Source organism: Ambystoma mexicanum, chromosome 2p (genome assembly GCF_040938575.1).
Source record: "Ambystoma mexicanum isolate Mex_15411 chromosome 2p, UKY_AmexF1_1, whole genome shotgun sequence".
Taxonomy (NCBI): domain Eukaryota; kingdom Metazoa; phylum Chordata; class Amphibia; order Caudata; family Ambystomatidae; genus Ambystoma; species Ambystoma mexicanum.
Window position 1 is genome coordinate 1,257,680,345 of NC_090923.1, and position 19,762 is coordinate 1,257,700,106.

Sequence of the window (19,762 nt, forward strand, 5' to 3'; positions counted from 1 at the left end):
GGGGGCTGGGTGGGAACCCCCACCCCAATATATAAAAAAACAAAAATGATTACAAGGAGTTTGCCAGTGCCGTAATTTCAGCACTGGACAGCTTCATGTAACGTTTTAATGTACAAAATAAAAGCATCGAAATGCTATCTTTTACATTTAAAAGTTCATATCCATGCGATGGAAAAGTTTCGATGGATATGTACTTTTAATGAAAAAGATAGAATGTCGATGCTTTTATTTTCGATGCATCTTTTTCGATGCTTTGGCATTTCGATGCATCGTTTTCAATGCAATTACTATAAACCCTAGGTTGCTTTCTATACTGAGGGGCAATCAAATAAGGGTATGAACCCTGCCAAACATTTTTTCCCACTGTAACAGCGTCTGCCTTTCTACATGGGTAGGCCTCCACCCAACCAAAGAATACATCTGTCATCACTAAACAGTAAGTACATTTCATACAGGTGGGGAGCTGCATGAAGGCTGTCTGCATGTGTAGGAATGGACCCTCCAGTATTAGATGCACAGACAGCCCTATTGGTACCACTCTCCCAACATTTTTTGTTAAACACTTACCACACTTCTCACAATAACCTTGAGCCATAGAGGCTCAGCCAGGGGAAATTCAATCTCGATTCAGTAGGGTAATCATAGCATTTTTACCTGCATGAGGTAATCTGTGAGCTTCACAGACCAGGTAGGGGATGCCACCAGGTGCCCGTCTGGGAAACGCTACAGGTAATCTACTCTCAACATACAAAATCGTTGGATCCAGGTCACCTTTTTGGCTTCAGGTGCTTGGCCTTGGGGTATTGCCATGCTGGAAAGGGAGGCGATCGGTGACCATGGGACTGTAACACAAACACGAATATCATTAGGAGCCAGGGGCACCGTTTAAGGCCACTGAATGAGCTGCACCATCTGCTATTGTATTTCCTTGGGATGTGAATGACTGATAGGGATCATGTCCTTTAATTTAACAATAGCTACAGCTGTGGGAAGTAACAATGTATTCAATAAGGCTGACCATGTTTTCCATTCAATATCGGGGTGCCCGTGAATGTTAAATACCAACGCTGCTTCCAGAGGACTCCGAAGTCATCCACTAACCTGTGGGTGTACCTGGAGTCGGTATAGATTGTGGCTGATTTATTCTGGGCCAAGGCACAAGCATGGGTGAGATCTACGAGTTGAGTGACCTGTGCTGATTTTTCCATGAGTAATCAATATACTTCTAGGATGGAGTAGGGGGTACATACAGAATAGCCAGAAACCAATTCCCCAGTTTCTGGGACATGGAGGCACGAGCTATCCATGAAAAGAATCAGAACGGAGATCAACAGGGGCACATCTGACAAATCAGTACATGGGGACATAAACATCTCTACAAGAGTCTGACAGTGATGTGGTTCCCCGTCCTGTGGGGCTGGAAGCAAAGAGGCAGGATTCAGGACTAAACATTGGTTCAAAGTTACATTACAGGCAGAAATACTAACTTTTCATATCGGGTGAGACGGGAGTTGGACACATGCCGTCTCTTCCCTTTAAGCAATAATGACAGCACAGCATGGGGAACTGCAACTGTGACAGGTTACCTTGTACTAGTGAGGCAATCTTTTCTATCACCAAAGCAGCAGCAGTGACAGGTCGCAGACAAGCTGGGAGTCTGGCGGCTAATGGATCTAAGGCTACGCTGTGATAAGATACAGGCTGGTGCTTGTCACCGTGTAAGTGGGTCAATACACTTTGAGAAAAACCGTTCCGTTCGTCACAATACAGCACAAAGGGCTTACTATGAACCAGAACCATTGTGAGTGCTTGCTTAATGATGACAAAGGCATCTTCTTCTTCCTGTAGCCATGGCAGCGGTTCGGGGGTCGAAATGTGTGTGAGGTTTTGAAGGTGCTTAACTAGGGTTACATTTCCTGAGGCCCATTGTCTGTAGTAATTGATGATCCCAAGGAACCCTCTCATCTGCTTTCTGGTCTGGAGCGTGGGGACTTTCTGGATTACTGTAATCCGATCTTGGTATAAATATCTTTCGCCAGCTGAAATCTCATGGCTCTGGTATCAAACATGGGGCAGACACAACTGTAACTTGTCTTTAGATGATTTGTAATCTTTTTCAGCAGGTACTTTCAACAGAATGAGAGAGTCTTCCTCACATGCTTCAAGGAAGAGGGAAGCTAGGAGCAGATTGTCTATGTACAGTCCCAGAATCGATCCTACTGGTACCGGAACAGAGTCAAGATCTCTCTTTAAAATTTGGGAGAATAGGGCAGGGCTCTCAACATATCCATTTGGAAGACACGGGTAAATATTCGGCATAGATTTATGGGTGAATGCGAACATATTCTGGCTCTCAGGAGGTATAGATATGGAGAAAAATGCTAAACAAGGATCTTCAACAGTGAAAAACCTGGCTAAGTAAGGAATGCACGACAGGGTGGTAGCTGGGTTATGTACAAAGGCGGTAGCACAGTTGCATTAACTGCACACAGATCCTGAATTAAATGATAAATCTCTTTACCTAGCTTCTTTGTATACAAAGTTGGAGTATTGCAGGGACTACGAGTTGGTACGATAATATCTTGTTGGAGAAGGGATTCTATTACAGGGCGGATGTCTTCTTCAGCCTGATGGGAAATAGGCTACTGAGGTACACATGGCAGGGGTTTGGCACGATTTAGAGCCATTTTGACTAGCTCTGTAAGGACCATGTAACCAGCGTCATTTGCATGGATTGACCATAATTTGGCTGGGACTCTGTCCAACAGTCCCTGTTGCGAACAGGGAGTATTGGCCCGGTTCCCAGGCTTCCAATGGGTAATTTCCTGCAATACTGTCAGTACCTCATGCTTTCTTTGAGCTGGGAAGTCAAGGTATACACCATCAGGGGAAGAGTAAATAGACCAATTTAGCATATACAATAAATCTAATCCAGACAAATTCACAGGAGAACAGGGACTCAGAAAGAATGCATGTTGGTCAGAAATTAGATATACCATGACTATAAGCAGGGTAGACACAGAATGGGGTATTGTCGTACCCCTTATACTGACAACATTGACAATTACATCAGATTGCATCATTTGTGGAAACTCAGAGGCTTTTAGTGTGGTCCATGATTTTCCTGTGTCAACCAAATATGAAATCTTTTGACCAGCAATAACACAATCAAAATACAGAGCGGTAGAATCAATCGGTATGAGTGGTGAAACAAGTTTGGAGACCCCTTGACAATCCTAACCATCGGTCTGAAGTGGTATTGGTGGAGGCTGGAGCCTAGTCATTAGGCTTGGCACGGTTGGCTGCCGGCTTCAACCGTCACACTGAGGCCGATGTGGACACTCGGCTTTCCAGTGTGCAAACTCTTTTCAGTAATTGCACTCATCACTGTATGTGTTTGTGATGGGGCCACCCGTGCCTCGGGCCGCCCCGTACTAATACACACACGCATGCATACACTGACACCAGTGACCACATGTCCGCACGTTCCAGGGTCCCGGCGGCAACTGCCGCACGGACCATCTTTATTGCCAATGCACATGCGCGGCCAGAATGAGGCTCGCGCATGCAAGACATAACATCCCTTTTTTTCTTTAAACAAAACAACGTAACAAACAACAACTTGAACGTGCCCACCAGTGGGTTGCTGATCTTTGCCAGTCTCATGTTCAGTCTCCTGAGTCCAGGATGTAGTCCTTGAGCTGAACAGGTGGGCTGCAACTCTGTCGCGTTGGATATCGCCTCACGATCCTCGGGGTAGGTGGTGGGGTCACTACCACTGGTGGCGGGTCCACCCCGGTGTCTCCTTCAGGGTTCTCGATGTCATCCTCCTGCGATGCTGGTTCCGTTGAGCCCATTTCTTGGGGCCTGATGTCGACCTTTTTGAAGAATGACCCATTTCGGGTGACAGTCCCCCGCTCGCTAGCCGAAGTGACCATCGAACCCTTCACATGGGTGACGGTCCAGGGTTGTGGTTCGTATGGCAGTGACAGCTTCCCTTCGGGTCTGCGGTTACGGACTAGCATGGAGTCTCCCACGACTTCTTCCTTGTCTTGCAATCCTCTCCTGCCACTTTCCTTCATGTTGTGGGACTCTCGCTCTTGCCTCACTCGGTCATTGTCTATGACCCCCGGCTCGCGGCCTTCCTCTTCCGGGAGGAGTCCTCTCGGGCAGCACCAAAACAACGCTTCAGCTGGTGCAACCCCCGTCGACTGGTGGGGTGTTGTTCTATACTCCCTGAGAAATTCGAAAAGGTTTCTCTTCAGTTCACCTCCACCATTGGCCGCAATGCGAAAAACCTTGTTGAGCGACCTCATGAGCGACTCCGCTTCGCCATTCACTTGGGGCCAGAGCGGTGAAACTTTGCGGTGCTGGATCCCTTTTTCCCTCATGAATTGCGCAAACTGGCTTCCGGTGAAGGGTGGTCCATTATCTGAACACAGGATTTCGGGAAAACCGTGCGTGGCAAACATTTTTTCCAGGGCCAGGATGGTGTGGTCACCTGTGTATGAGTCGACTAGCTCCACTTCTGGATACCTTGAGTATTGGTCCACCACTGCCAAAAAGTACATGCCCCTCCCAGTTGACCTGAAGTCGGCATGGACCGTGCCCTATGGCCTTTCACTCCTCTCCATGGAGTTGATCGGTGGTGCTCTTTCAAGGGGACTCGCTGCTTGACACGGGAGGCACCCTTTCGCGTGTGACTCCACCCGGCATCTAGGTCCGGGAACCATACCTTTGGTCGCAGTCTTGCCTTTGTTTTCGCTACCCCTTGGTGCCCTGTATGGGCCAGCTCCAGGACCCTAGCCCTTAGCGCTTGAGGTATCACTATCTGCCGTCCCCGCAGCAGCAGTCCGTCATCTGAAACTGACAGTTTGTCACGGACTTTCCATAGCGACTAGTGTTGTTCTGCATGACATCTCTCTATTCCCCACGGCGAATCGCGGCCTGGATGATCTTGAACACCTCATCTTTGGATGACTCACTTGCCACAACCTCCCTGGCCAACGCTACCGGCATCGCAACTTCAACGATGCTGTGGATGAATTCTTGGCACTCCACCACCTCCCCTTGGCCTGTCGTCCGGTCCTTGTTGGGGTGGCGGGACAGGTAATCCTCCGGGTTGTTCGTCCCTGGCCTGTACACTAATTTGACGCCATATTCGATAAGAGCGAGCATCCACCGCTCTATCCGTGGGGGGGGCTTTGAGGACACGCCCGCAAGGATGGGCAGGAGAGGCTTGTGATCTGTTACAACAGTAACTGGCTTTCCGAGGATGTACAACCGAAAATGCCTGCAGCCCCACAGGATCGCAAGCGCCTCCCTCTCAATCTGTGAGTAGCGTCTCTCTGTCTCTGTAAGGGCCTTACTCGCATAGCATTTCACCCCTGGCATCCGCCTGCATGAGAACTGCCCCTAGGCCCACGGGACTAGCATCCACGACGATCTCGGACTCTGCAGTGGAGTCAAAGTACGCCATCGTGTCCTGGTCAGACAGTGCTCTCTTGATCGCCAAGAACGCCTCCTGTTCACACTTGTCCCAGACCCACACAGCGTCATTCTTGGTCAGGGCCCACAGGGGCTCAGAGAGCGAGGCCAGTACTTTGATGAATCTGCCACAATAATTCACCATCCCCAGAAAGCTGCGCACCTTCGTGGGCGACTGGGGCGCTGCTGCCTCTCGGATGTCCTTGATCTTTTCCGGGTCTGGAGACACCCCGCTTGCATGGAAGACAAATCCAAAGAACCCAATAGGGTCCCTGAAGAACCAGCCTAGGTCACTCAGCCTTTGCAGGGTCGCCTCCAGCCGCTTCATGTGCTCAGCGTGGGATGTAGCAAAGAAGAGAATGTCATCACTCATATTAATAACACCCATGAGTCCTGCCAGAGCACCCTTGATGGTATTTTGGAAGACCTCTGCGGCCGAGGATATGCCAAAACTGAGGCGCTTGAACTGGTACAAACCCTTGTGTGTGGTAAAGGTGGTAATGTACCTCGAATCTGGGTGCAGTTCAAGCTGATGGTAACCTGCTCTCAGATCCAGCTTAGAAAATATCTTGGCTCCCTGCAGTTCGCCGACAATGTCGTCAAGCGTGGGAGTCAAATGGCGTTCACGCTTAATAGCTGCATTTGGAAGCCGCATGTCTACGCAGATGCGTACCGTGCCAGGTTGTTTGGGCTTGGGCGCCACAACGATGGGCGAGACCCATGGAGTCGGCCCCTCCACCCTTTCAATGATGTCCATACTGATTAGCGTTTTGAGTTCATCCTCCACTTGGGACCGTAGGTGGAATGGAATCCTACAGTGCTTCAGCGCTGTCGGCCGTATGGTTTCATCAATGTGCAGCCGTACTGGTTCTGCCCTCAGCTTGCCGATCCCCTGAAAGGTGCTAGCAAACTTCTCCAGAAGCATGTCAATGTCCCCTTGGTAGACCTCCAGTGCAAATTGCACAAGGTCCAACGCTTCCAAGGCAGCACAACTTAACAGGGAACGTGGGCTGACGTCGGTGATGAAAAACCTCGCTTTTATCACTTTGCCTCCACGGGACACTGGGGCCACGAATACCCCCTTGATGGGCAGGGGAGTGTCACCTCCAAATGTGAAAATTCTGGCTCTTGACTTATCCAGGGGAAGCGGGCCTGGGATGGCCTCATAATGTTCTGTGGCCAGCACGCACACTGAGGCCCCTGTGCCTATTAGCACATGTGTGGGGTCCCTTGAATGTCTACAACGCACATCAGTTGTCTGCGTTTCTTCATCCCTGTAGCCAGATTCAAAATGAAGAAGACCTCTTCATCTTCCTCTTCCTCCTCGGCTAGGTTGAGTCTCTGGGCCTCTTGCTCCAGCGTGGCGACACTACACTGCCTCCTGAAACCACCACTTGACCTGGCTGGCTCTCTCTGTGTGGCAACTGGGGAAGCGGCCCGACACATCCTGGCATAGTGTCCCGGCGTGTTGCATCTCTCGCAGACTCTCGATTTTCACTGGACAGTCTTCTGAGTGTGGTAAGTCATACCCACAGTACTGGAAAATGGCAGAGCCACCCTGTGGTGATGCTGCTTCCTGTCTCTTCTGGCTCCAACGGGGTTTTGATTGAGTCTGTCTCCCCACAGCAAAGGCCTCCTCGTTTTTGCCTGGGCATACTGCTGCGTCCATTTTTGCCCTTCTACTTTCGGCAAGCTCGTACACCCTTCCATTGTCCTAAATTTGAGCTAGAGTCATGTCCGGCTCCCTCAGAATCTGCCTCAGTAGTTTGCCGGAGCTGCAGCCCTGTATCAGTTGATGGCAAACCATCACATCTGTATCTGCCCATCTGCACGTGCTTGCCAGCTGTCTTAGGCGTGCGCAAAACTGATCTAACGACTCGTCACCATGCTGCTTCTCCCCGCACATGACAAACCTGTCAAAGTCAACATTAGATAGAGGGATAAAGTCATCATGGAGAGCAGTTTTGACAGCAGCGTAGGTTGCAGCTGGCAGGGTGAAGGATTCGTAAATACGTAGTACTTCTGTACCTGCTGAATATAGTAGGGTTGCTACTTTCGCATCATCGTCAGTTTCTCCTGTAGCAGCAAAGAACATATCAAGTTTTTTGATCCATAGCAGCCATCTTGGGCCCAATTTTGAAGGTGGGCCTGATGTTTCGAATTCTTACATGGGTTGTAAGGAACCATGCTGCCTTCTCACCACTCTAGCTGCCGCAGGAGCTTCTCCGTCGCTGTCCGTCATCTTTACAGGTCGCACAGGCACCTCAATCTGTAGTAGAGGCCGCAAACCTGTCTGAAATCAGCTTCAACGTACCTGGACTCTTGGGCTGAGGTACTGTTGTGATGTCCTTTGGCTGCTTCTCTCCTAAAACTTGTATGCCCAGGTCAGAAGTGCAGTCCCCTCGACTGGGGGCTGCAGGGTGTCCAAAAATTAAGGAATTGTATCCTTCAGTATTTGGGCAGTGCACGAGCACCCTTGCGGGCCGCTACTGCCGTACATACCGAAAACAAAATGGCTGCCATCACTCGTGTGAAGTTCGTAGCACTCGCGAGGAGGAAATACTCATAACAACACGTTTACACATGTCGATCGTTTCTCTCCCCGTATCCCACCTTCGTCGCTAATGTGATGGGCGCACCCATGCTTCGGGCCACCCCGTACTAATACACACACGCATGCATACACTGTCACCAGTGACCACACGTCTGTACGTTCCAGGGTCCCGGCAGAAACTGCTGCACGGACCGTCTTCATTGCCAACACGCATGCGCGGCCAGAACGAGGCTTGCGCATGCCTACAATCACCTAAAGACATAACAGTGTTCATGCAATACCTCTCAGCTGTTTGCCCTGGTTCATGTGATTGTAGAGCTCCTCTACCTCTTGCTTGTCCTCACCCTCAACGTCCTGTGGTGCAGTGGAACCCTACCCTTCCCTGGGAAGGTTGTAACCTCTGCATCTACAATGCCATAAGTTTGGCTTCAGTAGTTTCTTTCTATCTTTCAACCTTTTCATGGAAGTACTGTGCAGCTAGTAAAACCTCTACCAAACCCTTTCCTTCCCACCCTATCAACAGTGTCTTAATTGCGACTGATACAAATTGAGCCACCACAGCTTGAGGTGCTATAATGGCTGCATCAAAGATCCCAGAGAATTGTTCAAAACATTGTTTCAGACACTCATGATATTTTGCAGGATTTTCACCCTTGGTTTGCTTGCAAGCATTCATTTTAGACCAATCAGTCTTTCGAGTGCAAATTTCAGTAATAGTTAGTTCCAGCCTATCAGTAAATGTTTTCAGGTCCCTGGAGGTTGCAGGTTGTTCAGCTGACCAGTTGGTGTGCACTTTCAGCAGGGTAAATGCATCTGTGGGCAGCACTGCTTGCAACAATTGATTCAAATCAACACATGTGTCCTCGTGTGCAATCTATTATAACCTGAATCTCCTCTTGGAACTTAACGGGATCTTCTGCTATCTTTGGGAATCTCTGTATGATATTGAACAAATCAGTAGCGGTCCAGGGGCATGTACAATAACTAAAGTATTGCCTTCTGCAGGGAGCTATCTGAGTGGGAATGCACTGGCATTGGCTGTCACATTCGGGACGCCTTGAAGCCTTGGTGACGTGGCTAAGGGAGGTGAATAAAAAACGTTTGGAAATCTGGGCTTTTTTTAGGGGTGAATGGGCTGATCATAGGGTTTATTGGGGTTGATTGATGAAATGTTGGCAGTTGGGTAGAGTCTGGGCTAGCCGGTTGATGGTTGGGTGTTACATTTATAATGGCTGGGTAGTAAGTGCTTCCTTTGGTGGGGGCTTCCATTGGCTTGCAGGATATAAACATTTGTACCCAGCTCTGTGGGCCGATACCTGCAGGTTGGAGTACTCAGATTTCAGGGATTTAACTTTCTACTAGAGCTTTTTTTAGGTGCCTTTCGGGGCCCGGGTCTCGGACTAAGACTGTCTCTTAGTAGCTTCGGTATACCAATCTAGATAGCTGTCCCACTGCAGTTGGTGTACAAGTTCACCTTTCTTTTCTAATGCCTTACACAAATATCTAAGTCAAATGTGCCCTCCTGGAGAAAGTGTTTATGTGACTCACTCTGTGTATATTCATGCCATTTATCCAGGTACTTACATGCTTTGGGCGAGTAATGAGTAAACATTAAGTGTGATGGGCTTTCTTTAGGAGGAAGTGGCAATTCTCTAGACTGACATGAACCCATGCTCACAGGAGTAGGACAAGGTATGACTTATTACGGATCCAGGTCTGTTCCTACCCCCACTGCATCAGGACACTATCGTGTCCCGTGGCTGACGGATTTGGTACGGTTTATAGCTGACCGCTCTGCCACATCTATTCAGAGGTTCAAGTATAACCACCTGACCTCCATTCCTCCTTCCGTACAGAAATTTCAGAGACACCCACAGGTGTTGGTCAGATTCAGATGACTGCTGGTTCACATCCTATATCCCCTGTTATGTTACTCACAGTGCAGAGCGGTATTTCTGCTTGTTTCAGAGACTTTGGGTAGGTTAGAGTAAAAGACAAACACATAATTGTAGAAACAAAGCCTGTTACAGTTCCCGTACTAGGATACAGGAGAGCGTGAAATATAAAGCAGGGTTTCCACTGAGTTGCACACTTAGAGTTTAGAGAGGGCAACCATGGAGATCTCATCTAAAATACTTTCTTCACGCTTACACAGAAGACATCCATCCTAGTCCCTGGTCCATACAGCACTACTCTGACTGGCGCAGCGGTCTCATGCTCTCTCAAGTCAGTAGCAAGTTACTTTTTGTTCTAAGCTGCAGTGGCCAACTGCTTTTACTCCCCCCTTATTCTGATATTTATTTATTTTATTTATTGTGCATTTGTGAGGTGCTTTTACAGCAAGTAAATTGTGTTTCAAAGTGCCCACAGGGCAACAGGGAGGGAACATGGCAGTGAAATGCAAATATAACAATGAAAGATAGAGGCAGTCCTACTAGGCCTTGTGAGCATTCAGAACGTGCAAGAGCAGAGAGAGAAGGGACGAGGGTGGGGATAAGTGCTGGGAATACCACTGGGAAGCGCTGGGGGTAAGCAGATGTTAAGTGACTTGGTGAGAGTGGTCAACTGCCAAATGTAAGTGCAGGCCTGCGATATCACAGGCCAGTGGATGCTAAGGCAAGTGCTGGGAGCAGGCAGAGGCTGAAGGCGATTGGTTGTGTGAGGCCAGGACCAAGGTGGACACAGAAAGGCCCATGTCACCAATCTCAGCAACTATGGGGTTTAGCCGAAGCGGGAGGAGGGAGGAAAGGAAGGAGGAGTTGAAAAGGAAGGTCTTGAGGAGCTTCTGGAATTTGAGGAGATCTGGCTCAAGACGTAGAGGAAGGGGGAGGCTATTCCATAGGAGGGAGCCAGCCGAGGAAAGAGATCGGACAGCAGCTCGCTGTTCAGCGAAGCACTTGGCACACAGAGAATTGATGCTGGAGGCATATAAACATCTGGAGCAAGAGTATTTAGTGAGAGGCAGTTGTAGATAGCATGGTCCCCGGCCCCAGACAGCCTTATGGATGATGCAGATGGATTTGAATTTGATCCTTGCAGCAACCGGGAGCCAGTGTAGAGATTTTAGGTCTGGTGAGATGCAGCCCCTGTGCTTGAGGCCAAGGATGAGTCTTGCAGCCCTATTCTGGATTAGCTGGATGGATCATAGAGAGGACGCGGGTAGGTTAAGGAAGAGGCTATTGCAGTAGTCTAGTCTAGAGAGAACCAGGCCTCTGGAGACATTGAGCTTCAAGCCGAAAGTGAGGAAAGGAAGGATTCCTTAGAGGAGGTGGAGTTGAAAGTGGGCCTTCTTGGCAAGGTCCTGAATGTGAGGCAGGAAGGAAAGAGAGGAGTCGAAGATGACGCCAAGGTTTTTGGCTTCAGATGAAGGAGAAGGGGGAGAGCCATAGAGGGTGGCCAGAGTGAGGGGAAGAAAGAGGGAGTAGGAGTCCCTATGGGAAGGATCTCAATTCTGCTTGCATTGAGGCAGAGATCATTGGAGGCACACCAGGACTGGATGGCAGATAGGCAGTCAGGAATGATGGAGTAAGTAAGGCGAGGAGCAGAGGGAAGTTTGAAGAAGAGTTGTGTGGAAGTTAGGTGAGAAGGTGGAAATGAGGTATGAAAGCGGAGCAAGATAGATTTTAAAGAGCCAGGTAGAAAGGTTGGGGCCCTGGGGGATGCCACAGGTGGAGGTAGAGATGGGGGAGGAAAAGGAGGCCACTCTGACCTGGCATGGCTGGTCATTGAGGAAGGAGGTCAGATAGTCCAGTGCCCACTCCGAGATACTTAGGGTATTGTGGAGCCGTTTTATGAGGATGGAGTGGTTGACTGTGCCAAATGCAGAGGAGAGGTCAAGTAGAGTGAGAACAGCTGGAGAGTTGGAGTCAAGAGATGCAAGCTGTTCTTCACGGGTGTTCAGAAGAGCAGCTTCCGTGCCTGTGGATGCTCAGAATCCAGATTGATGGTTGTGTAGGCAACCAACAAGTTCAGTGTGCTTGGTCTATTGGGGGAAGACCAGCTTCTCCAAGAGTTTCCCCAGGAAGGGGGTAATAGAGATGGGGCGGTAGTTAGCCATAAAAGACGGGTCTGCAGAAGGTTTTTTCAAGAAGGGGCGCACAAGGGAGTGCTTGATGGATGAGGGGAAAGATCCAGTAGCAAAAGAGTGGTTGCAGAAATCAGAAAATGCAGGGGTGAGAGAGCCAATATTGTCCTTAATGGTCCTAGAGGAACATGGGAAGACCTGTTTGGAGGAGACCTTCATGGAGCGGACAACTCTGTTGACCTCACCAGGTGTGATAGGAGAGAAGAAGGAGAATGAGGCAGAGGGGAGATGGGCAGATGAAAAAGTCCTGTAGGCAGGGTACCTTCCCTCCTGTACTCTTGAATAATCTCAACAGTTTACATGTTGCAGTTTTCAGAATTCTTCAACCAGAGACAAACATTTACGGCATCCCATTTCAAACAATACTATACAAGACATAACACTACACTGACACAATCACCTGTGTTCACCAACCCACGATTTTCAGTTTTTTCTTTTTTCGGAGTCTCAGGGTGCTCCGGAAAGCTCTCCCTTTTGATGAAATCATCTCCCCTGGGCCCATGGGTATCACCAGGAGGTGCGCCCAGAAACCCTTGGACTTGGCCACAGGGCAGCCGGAATCCAAGGTTCAGGCACCAATCCTATTGTGGATAAAAGACCACTGACTATTACGGTGGATTGGTGAACAATTTATTAGTAAAAAATAAACAGCAGGACAAAAACAAACCAACGACAGTATAAGACTTTGACGGAGGCGAGAACCAACTCTCCCTCCACGCACTGTTCTCTTATACCCAAAAAAACACATTAATGGAAGGAGAGGTCCAGACAGGGCAAGGAATCATACTGAAACAATGTTACAAGCAGGAAACAAAGCCCCACTATACAATTATTTGATACCAGCTGCATTCTCACATGTTGAGACAGTGTTATCAGGAAGCATGAAGTTATCCATTTAGTGTAGCTGAATATGCTCCTCATATATTATCACATGGCCTGAAGCAGTCGAGCATGATTACGGTATGATGACTTCAATCTGCTAAAGCCTCTTTTCCTAGGAAAGTGGGAGCCTAAACAACGCTTACATATGCCAAAAGGGAAACACATCAGAAGCAAGAGATGTGGAGGTGAGCATAGCTACACACTAGGCGAAGAGTCTTTATCGCAAGGATATGCACAATAAAGCCTAAATCCTCACCTCGCACTAGCAAGAAACAGTTGTGTAAACATGGCAGTTTAAAGTACCTTCTCTATATTATGATGCAGCAGTGTACTAGGGGAGTAAATACAATCAATTTTCAATTCCAGACTTGCCCCCACATATTGAAAAGAAACTATGGCAGTCTCCTTCACGCACCCCAGCATCATTAACATGTTTTCTAGAATGTCCCCTAGAGGCATGCTATATCAGGCTGTTATTTGCCATACTACAATGGCCCCTAGAAACAGGCAGTGACTGTCTGAGAAGCACAGCTATTGTAGAGCTAAGGTGCAGGTTGTCATGTATAATGAAAGAGGCATCATGATGCTCAAAGTCTGCCTCGGGTGACCAGCTACATGTCAAACATGAACTTAAAGGATTTCTTCACAGGACTCTGCATACAGCGCTGCTAACCTTTTGAGGGTCACATTTCATATGGCAACTTGGAGTAAGCAATACAAAATTACAGGTGTGATTTTAGAATTAGTAGTGCAGAAAATCAAAGCGGAATTGTTCCTATGTGCTTTCATTTTCCTCTCCATCTACCTTTTGTGCATTCCTGGGGTGTAGGAGAGCAGAAAAACTGAGTTTGCATCTCTGCTTTGATGTCTTCCTCCGTCTTGGAAGAGCCAAAGAAAAAAACAAAGAATTCACCTTGGTTTAGCACCTGCTAATGACCTGGTAGATTTAATAGAACATCATTATATAGCACACTGTTTGCAAAGGGTAACAGTGAAGAATAACAGCTATTTTTACTACATTTACTCTTCTCAATTCCACTCCGCATTGTGAGTGTTCAAAATCGCAGGCTCCAGTCTCTGACAGCTCAGCAGTCCTTGGAGAGCAAGTGGAACAAATGTCTGACAAGAGAAGAGACAGCGAGCAGACGATTGTGGTTCTATATGATTTTATCACAAACAATTACAGAGAGGGATTTTTGAACGAATCCAAAACAGCGAAAGAAAACACCCTTTATTTTTCTATTTCGGGGGGGGGGGGGTCCCCCAAGCCCCACCATTTCCCTATGAGTTTAAGACCACCTTTATCCCCTTACCACACCCAGATATGTACCTTAAAATAATGCAGTGTTTTTTTTGCTGTTTTGGGTTTGTTAAAAAATCTACCTTCTGCAGACAGACCACCTTACTGACTCTCTGAATGCTGTTCATCAATTGCTGCCCATCTGACATTTGGGAGGCGGATCCAGGCTGAAAATTGTCCTTCGTACCAGCAAACCAAGCCACTTGACGAGGTGCTCAAGATGCTGGGAGGAAGCCTTCCGGTGGTGTCTGGAACTGCCAAGACTTCTTGTAAAGTCGGGGCACGGCAGTCACATGGCCAGGGACACGGTTCTGTCATGAAAAACATTGCAATCCCAGACCAGATAGGCGGTCCAGCTGAGCTAGGAATCTCAGATATGTATCCATCAATCTGAGAGGAAATATTGTGAGTATAAACATCTGGTGTGTCAGTTTCCTAGAGATTACTATTTCCTACTCTTGGAAATCTGGCCATAGTAAAGATTTCCTTACCAACCCTTGGAACCTTTACCTTTGCAGTTCATGTCCATGGGTCTCATTATGACTCTGGCAGTAGCCGTGCCGGTAAAAATGGCAGGCTGCCGCCGGAGTTGTGTTTCTTTTCCCAGTGCCTGGCTTTAGGGAATAACCGGGGCATTATAGCCCCGTCGGTCCCTGAAGCCAGGCACCGTAAAATGTAACTCCCCATTCCCATTTGAGTCCCATAGGACTCAATGGGAATGGGGAGGACGGAAGCACCGGCACTGTTAATAACGGTGCCGGTGCTTCTGTCAAAGTCTGCGGGTCGGTGCCGTTCTGCCCGCCAGGTTAGACATGGCGGGCCAGATGGCACCTGCCCGCAGAACTCGGAGTGTGCTGTTTCGGTAAGAACGGTGCGGGTAGCTTACCGGCACCATTGTTACCGGAGCGGGCACACTCCTAATGAGGCCCCATGACTTTCTAGTGAACAGTCGGCCACACTGCTATGTGTTTAACTGCATTCAGAGTGTTGCACGTATGCAAATACTTAACTTGAGATAATTAATAAAGTGAGAAATTTAATTTGATCATAGAAGACAAATGGAAAAGTATTAACAATGAGTGGTATTTTTTTCAGGTGCATCTGGCAGACGTGTTAAGGTACCTTCCATCAAGATGTATGCCCCACCACAAAATCCGGCCTACCCACCAAACTATCAAGCACCATACCCGCAAGGACCTCCTCCACCGCAAAATCCGGCCTACCCACCCAACTATCAAGCACCATACCCACAAGGACCTCCTCCACTGCAAAATCCGGCCTACCCACCCAACTATCAAGCACCACAACCACAAGGTACATATAGAATGTGTTGCCTTTTAATTGCATTATGCCATGCCAGGAAGGAAAAAAAAATATAGCTCTGAGATGATGTGCCTTAAAGGAAAGTGTGTTTCATTCTAATGTCTTCCTTTTAAACCTTCGCATAATTCTACTGCACTTGCAGATGTAACATACAGGCGCAGTCAACTGCTTTGTATTGTGTATAGGCACGAAATATGGTTTAAAGGCAAGCATCCTGCATACACTCTCGTTCTCCGACATAATGTTGCAATAATATATTATTTATGTCTAGATTACAGTCTACAAGTATTTTGTGATTGATTTTTGACCTTTTCTAAAGTTGATCGTATTGCAAAACCCTCAAGACAACAGGCAACATGGCCTAAGGCTACAACCTACCCCACACCACACAATTACCAGACATGTTTGTAGTTTTCTCTCAGAAGGGTGGCTATTAGTTCATTGTGAATACATTTGCAAAAACTCGGAGCTACCCGAGTGTTCCATGTAATTAGCATTTTGCTGAACTTCATGAGTTTTCTGAGTTTCTAGGAAAAGTTCATCTGACGGTTACAGCATGCCTGACAATTATAACTAAACAAAAGGCGGACCGGAAAGGTTTGTGTTGTTGATCTGTTCAGAAGTAGCACTGTGTCATATTTGTGAAGTTGAATTAGATTTATTAATAACGCCTCGTCGATTAAATGGCAAAAGTCAACAGATTCAAGAAATATGAAGACCTTCTGCTGACGTACACCTTACGTAGTACAGTGGGTTAAGCACCAAAATGAAATGTCTGATCTCTGTGTAGGCAACAGGCACAGGCATGTGTCCTTGTTGTATAACTTAACTTTATATTTGTGGCGTCAAAGATAGCTTGTAGTATTGGACATGGGATTGCGGCTCATTCTAATATTCTTTTTACCCTCCCAGGGATAAAGAACTGTTTTCCGCTCTCCCTGGATGCAATCATGTTACCTGCAGATTCACAGAGAGCATGGTAGTCCTTTTACTAATTAACACATGCATCTAAAAGAGATCGGACATTGTCAACCATTGAATACCCAAACATCTCTGCTGCAGAATGAGAGTAATTTACAGATATTGAAACCAGTGACCCACAAATTAAACTTGGAACTCTGCAGCATGGGCCTTCACTGAGGGGCTTAGCTCACTAGAAAATTAAACCTGTGGCATATAGGGTTAGCCCAGATCTCTGGAAAAAGAGCATTAGCTCACTGTGGTTTCTTACTGGGATGGGATTTGTTGAGGATTTCATTCAGGCGACACACACCTTGGTCTTAGCCTAGTATGCAGCGCACGACTGAAATGCTTATCTTTTTATATATATAGATTCAATATTGAGATGGTAGACCACTCATATCACACCCCCTTTTCAAATACCCTGGGTCAAAATGGACCATGAACCAGGCTGGTTGGTAAAATACAATATTTATTTATTTATTTTAAAATTCAAAAGAATTAATACACTTTTTAATATAGGGCAGCAATCATCAATGGGGTGGTAATTACAATGAGAATGTGAACAAATGAACTGGATTGAACCTTCTAGTGAAACAGATGCACAGCACAGGGGAATAGGAGCACTTTTTGATTTAGGAAAGATAGCGCCCGCGTTAGAATTTCCTGCAGCAATGTTCTCTCCACCCACAAATAATCAATTCTGAGTGGATAAACAGAAGCAGCAGGTGATCAGGAATAATAGGCAAGAATTGGAATACAAATCTGACTTTCCCTCCCCAAATAAGAGAGAAAAACGGATTTCAAACCCCTTGCAATGTTATGAAATGACACTCGGAAATGGAAAAATCAATAATGAATGTGTGTTAAAAAACTTGAAGCAAATATAATTCCTCACTAAAGCAACAATGCAAAGACACTAACACTCACAAAGAATTGATTACCAAAGGCATACAGTTCAAAAATGAGTGGAAAGTTTAAAACAGATTGCAGCAAAATGACATGTGTGAAAGTTGCATTTTTTTCATTCCCGCCTAAAATGAACCAAACGGTTTTTAATAAAAACGGGTAAAATACACTGATTTGGAGTGTGGTTTGTGGGATAGCTATAGATCACAGGTACCATATGGAAGTGAAATTAAGTCTCTAGCTGGTAAATTGGATGAGTTATGCAAGATCTAGAAAGGTGCGTTTTGAGTAAAATGAAGCAGTGAAAAAGGAAAAGAAATCAGTTGTGACAAGAACAGTTTTACTCTACACTAGAGTATTCAGGCTAGTCCACCAAAGAGGGACACAGTAAGCTCCAGGGTTGATTCGCGAGTTCAACCCTCTCACCCCAGCGCCCAACCCTGGCGGAACCAGTCCGATCACTCGAAATAGGACTAAGGGTTTAGGATTACACAAGGGGAAATTACTATAGAAATGTCGCTAGCACTAGAAATCAAGGGCAGGGTTGCAAGAATGATTCTGACAGTTTTACAAGTTATCAGGGTAAGGATATGATGACTTAGAGAGTGGGGTAAGGAGAAAGACAAGATAGGGTATGGTTTCCTAAGGGGTGGTGAAATACTAACAGTCCACTTTGAGTTTGGGATTTTGGACAGTCAACGGTTCTGGTCACTACACAGCAGTGTGCCTGGCAAACACCGGAGGGCACTGGACTGGCATTTCTGGTCACCGGATACTAAAGATCAGCTGGATGGCAGGATGCTTCCCAAAAACACCACAGCTTTCCCCTTTTGTTATTTGGGAAGTCTAGTGGGTTTTCAGACTTGAGGCCTTGGTGGAGCAGGATCAGCAATCCTTGGGTTTTGCAGTGGGCCCTGGAGTAGGGTCAGCAATGCTTTGGCCTTGTAGTTGGGATCTGAAATCTGGATCGATGGAACAGGAACAGGACGCCGGCGCAGGAAAGTCAGGAAGAGTGTGTGTCTAGAGTCTTGTCAGGAACTCTTATTTATAATGCTTAGTGACATCGTCAAAGTATATGACTGGGGCAGGCTTAACTAAACACGCCTCTAACAACAGGATTGGACAAGGGTGATAGTCTCCGCTTCACTCTCAGCTGGTTGGATTTCAGGAAAATGATGTTGGATTTATGAGGTGAGTTTTACAATGTCCAAAAACGTCCCAGAGTTACTTTACCTAAAATCCGATTTTTCCACAAACATACATTTATACAATTGCAATCTCTTAACAAATTATATACACAAGTTACAGATTTTGTGCAGCACATTTCAGTCCAATCCTCCAGTCCGTGAGACCTTGTTTCGTGCTTCTACCAGTTTTTCGTGCTTTTCAATGGGATTTATATTACTCAAAATTCTATAACTTTATACATGGGTGGGGATGATCATAAGGGATGTATGTACAACAATTTGCATTTGCAACATGGATACTTTTCTTGGAATCTGCCATCCTTTGCCATTTCTGTCCCCAAGGTGTCAATGAATTCTACCAAGTCTTAAAAGAAAGACCAAAAATTCACTTTTACACTGTGAAAATTCAACATTTTTACAAATTCTTGCTGCAGAGATAATAGTCTTTAAAGTTTATTTATGAAATAGTCTTTGGAAACAAATGCAGTCTTTTGTCACTGGATCATTTTTCTTTCCTTCCTTCAACTGCTACCAACTGTCATTTCCTTCAAAGCAAGGTGGGGGTTTCTCAGCTTAATTGAGGTTTATTGGCCCTTCACACTTCAAACATCCTTGCCCTGGGAGTCCCATTGTCTGTGGGTTGGCCTAGACAGTATTCTTTCCAACCTAGCAATTATCATTTAGGTGTTAGTATCTGCTGAGAGTTTATGGTGTGGCTCCCTTCCTGACGGGGAAGCTTTGTGCTCTGCCATCTGGAATAACTGTTTTTTGAGAGCTTGCAAATTCAGCCCATATGGCTTAAAATCTTTATTTTCTTATTTTGGGACCTGAATTAACACAAACCTGTAAAGTAAAATAGCCTATTTATGTCTTATCACCAACAACACAACCCCTTTACATTGCTAAATAAGACAAGCTTATATTCAACAATTTCCTTTTTAAACAGGCAATTTTTTCTTTAGTTTGCAAAGGTCCATTTTAACACGTGTGGTGAAAAGCTAGCATTTCTTTCTTTAAATTCGGTTTGGCAGCTCCATCAGATTCACACACTGTCTTTGCAGCGAAGTAATTTTCTT

At 46.5% G+C, this 19,762-nt stretch overlaps 1 protein-coding gene across 2 annotated transcripts in view; it reads left to right on the forward strand.

Moving 5' to 3' along the window:
• Positions 1 to 19,762, forward strand: part of LOC138567406 (lipopolysaccharide-induced tumor necrosis factor-alpha factor homolog) — a 327,246-nt gene that overhangs the window by 72,636 nt on the left and 234,848 nt on the right. For both annotated transcript variants that reach the window (XM_069645579.1, XM_069645580.1), the window contains exon 2: positions 15,403 to 15,621. In XM_069645579.1, coding sequence (XP_069501680.1) covers positions 15,441 to 15,621 — 181 coding nt within the window. In that variant the 5' untranslated portion in view covers positions 15,403 to 15,440. The remainder of the gene's footprint in view (positions 1 to 15,402; positions 15,622 to 19,762) is intronic.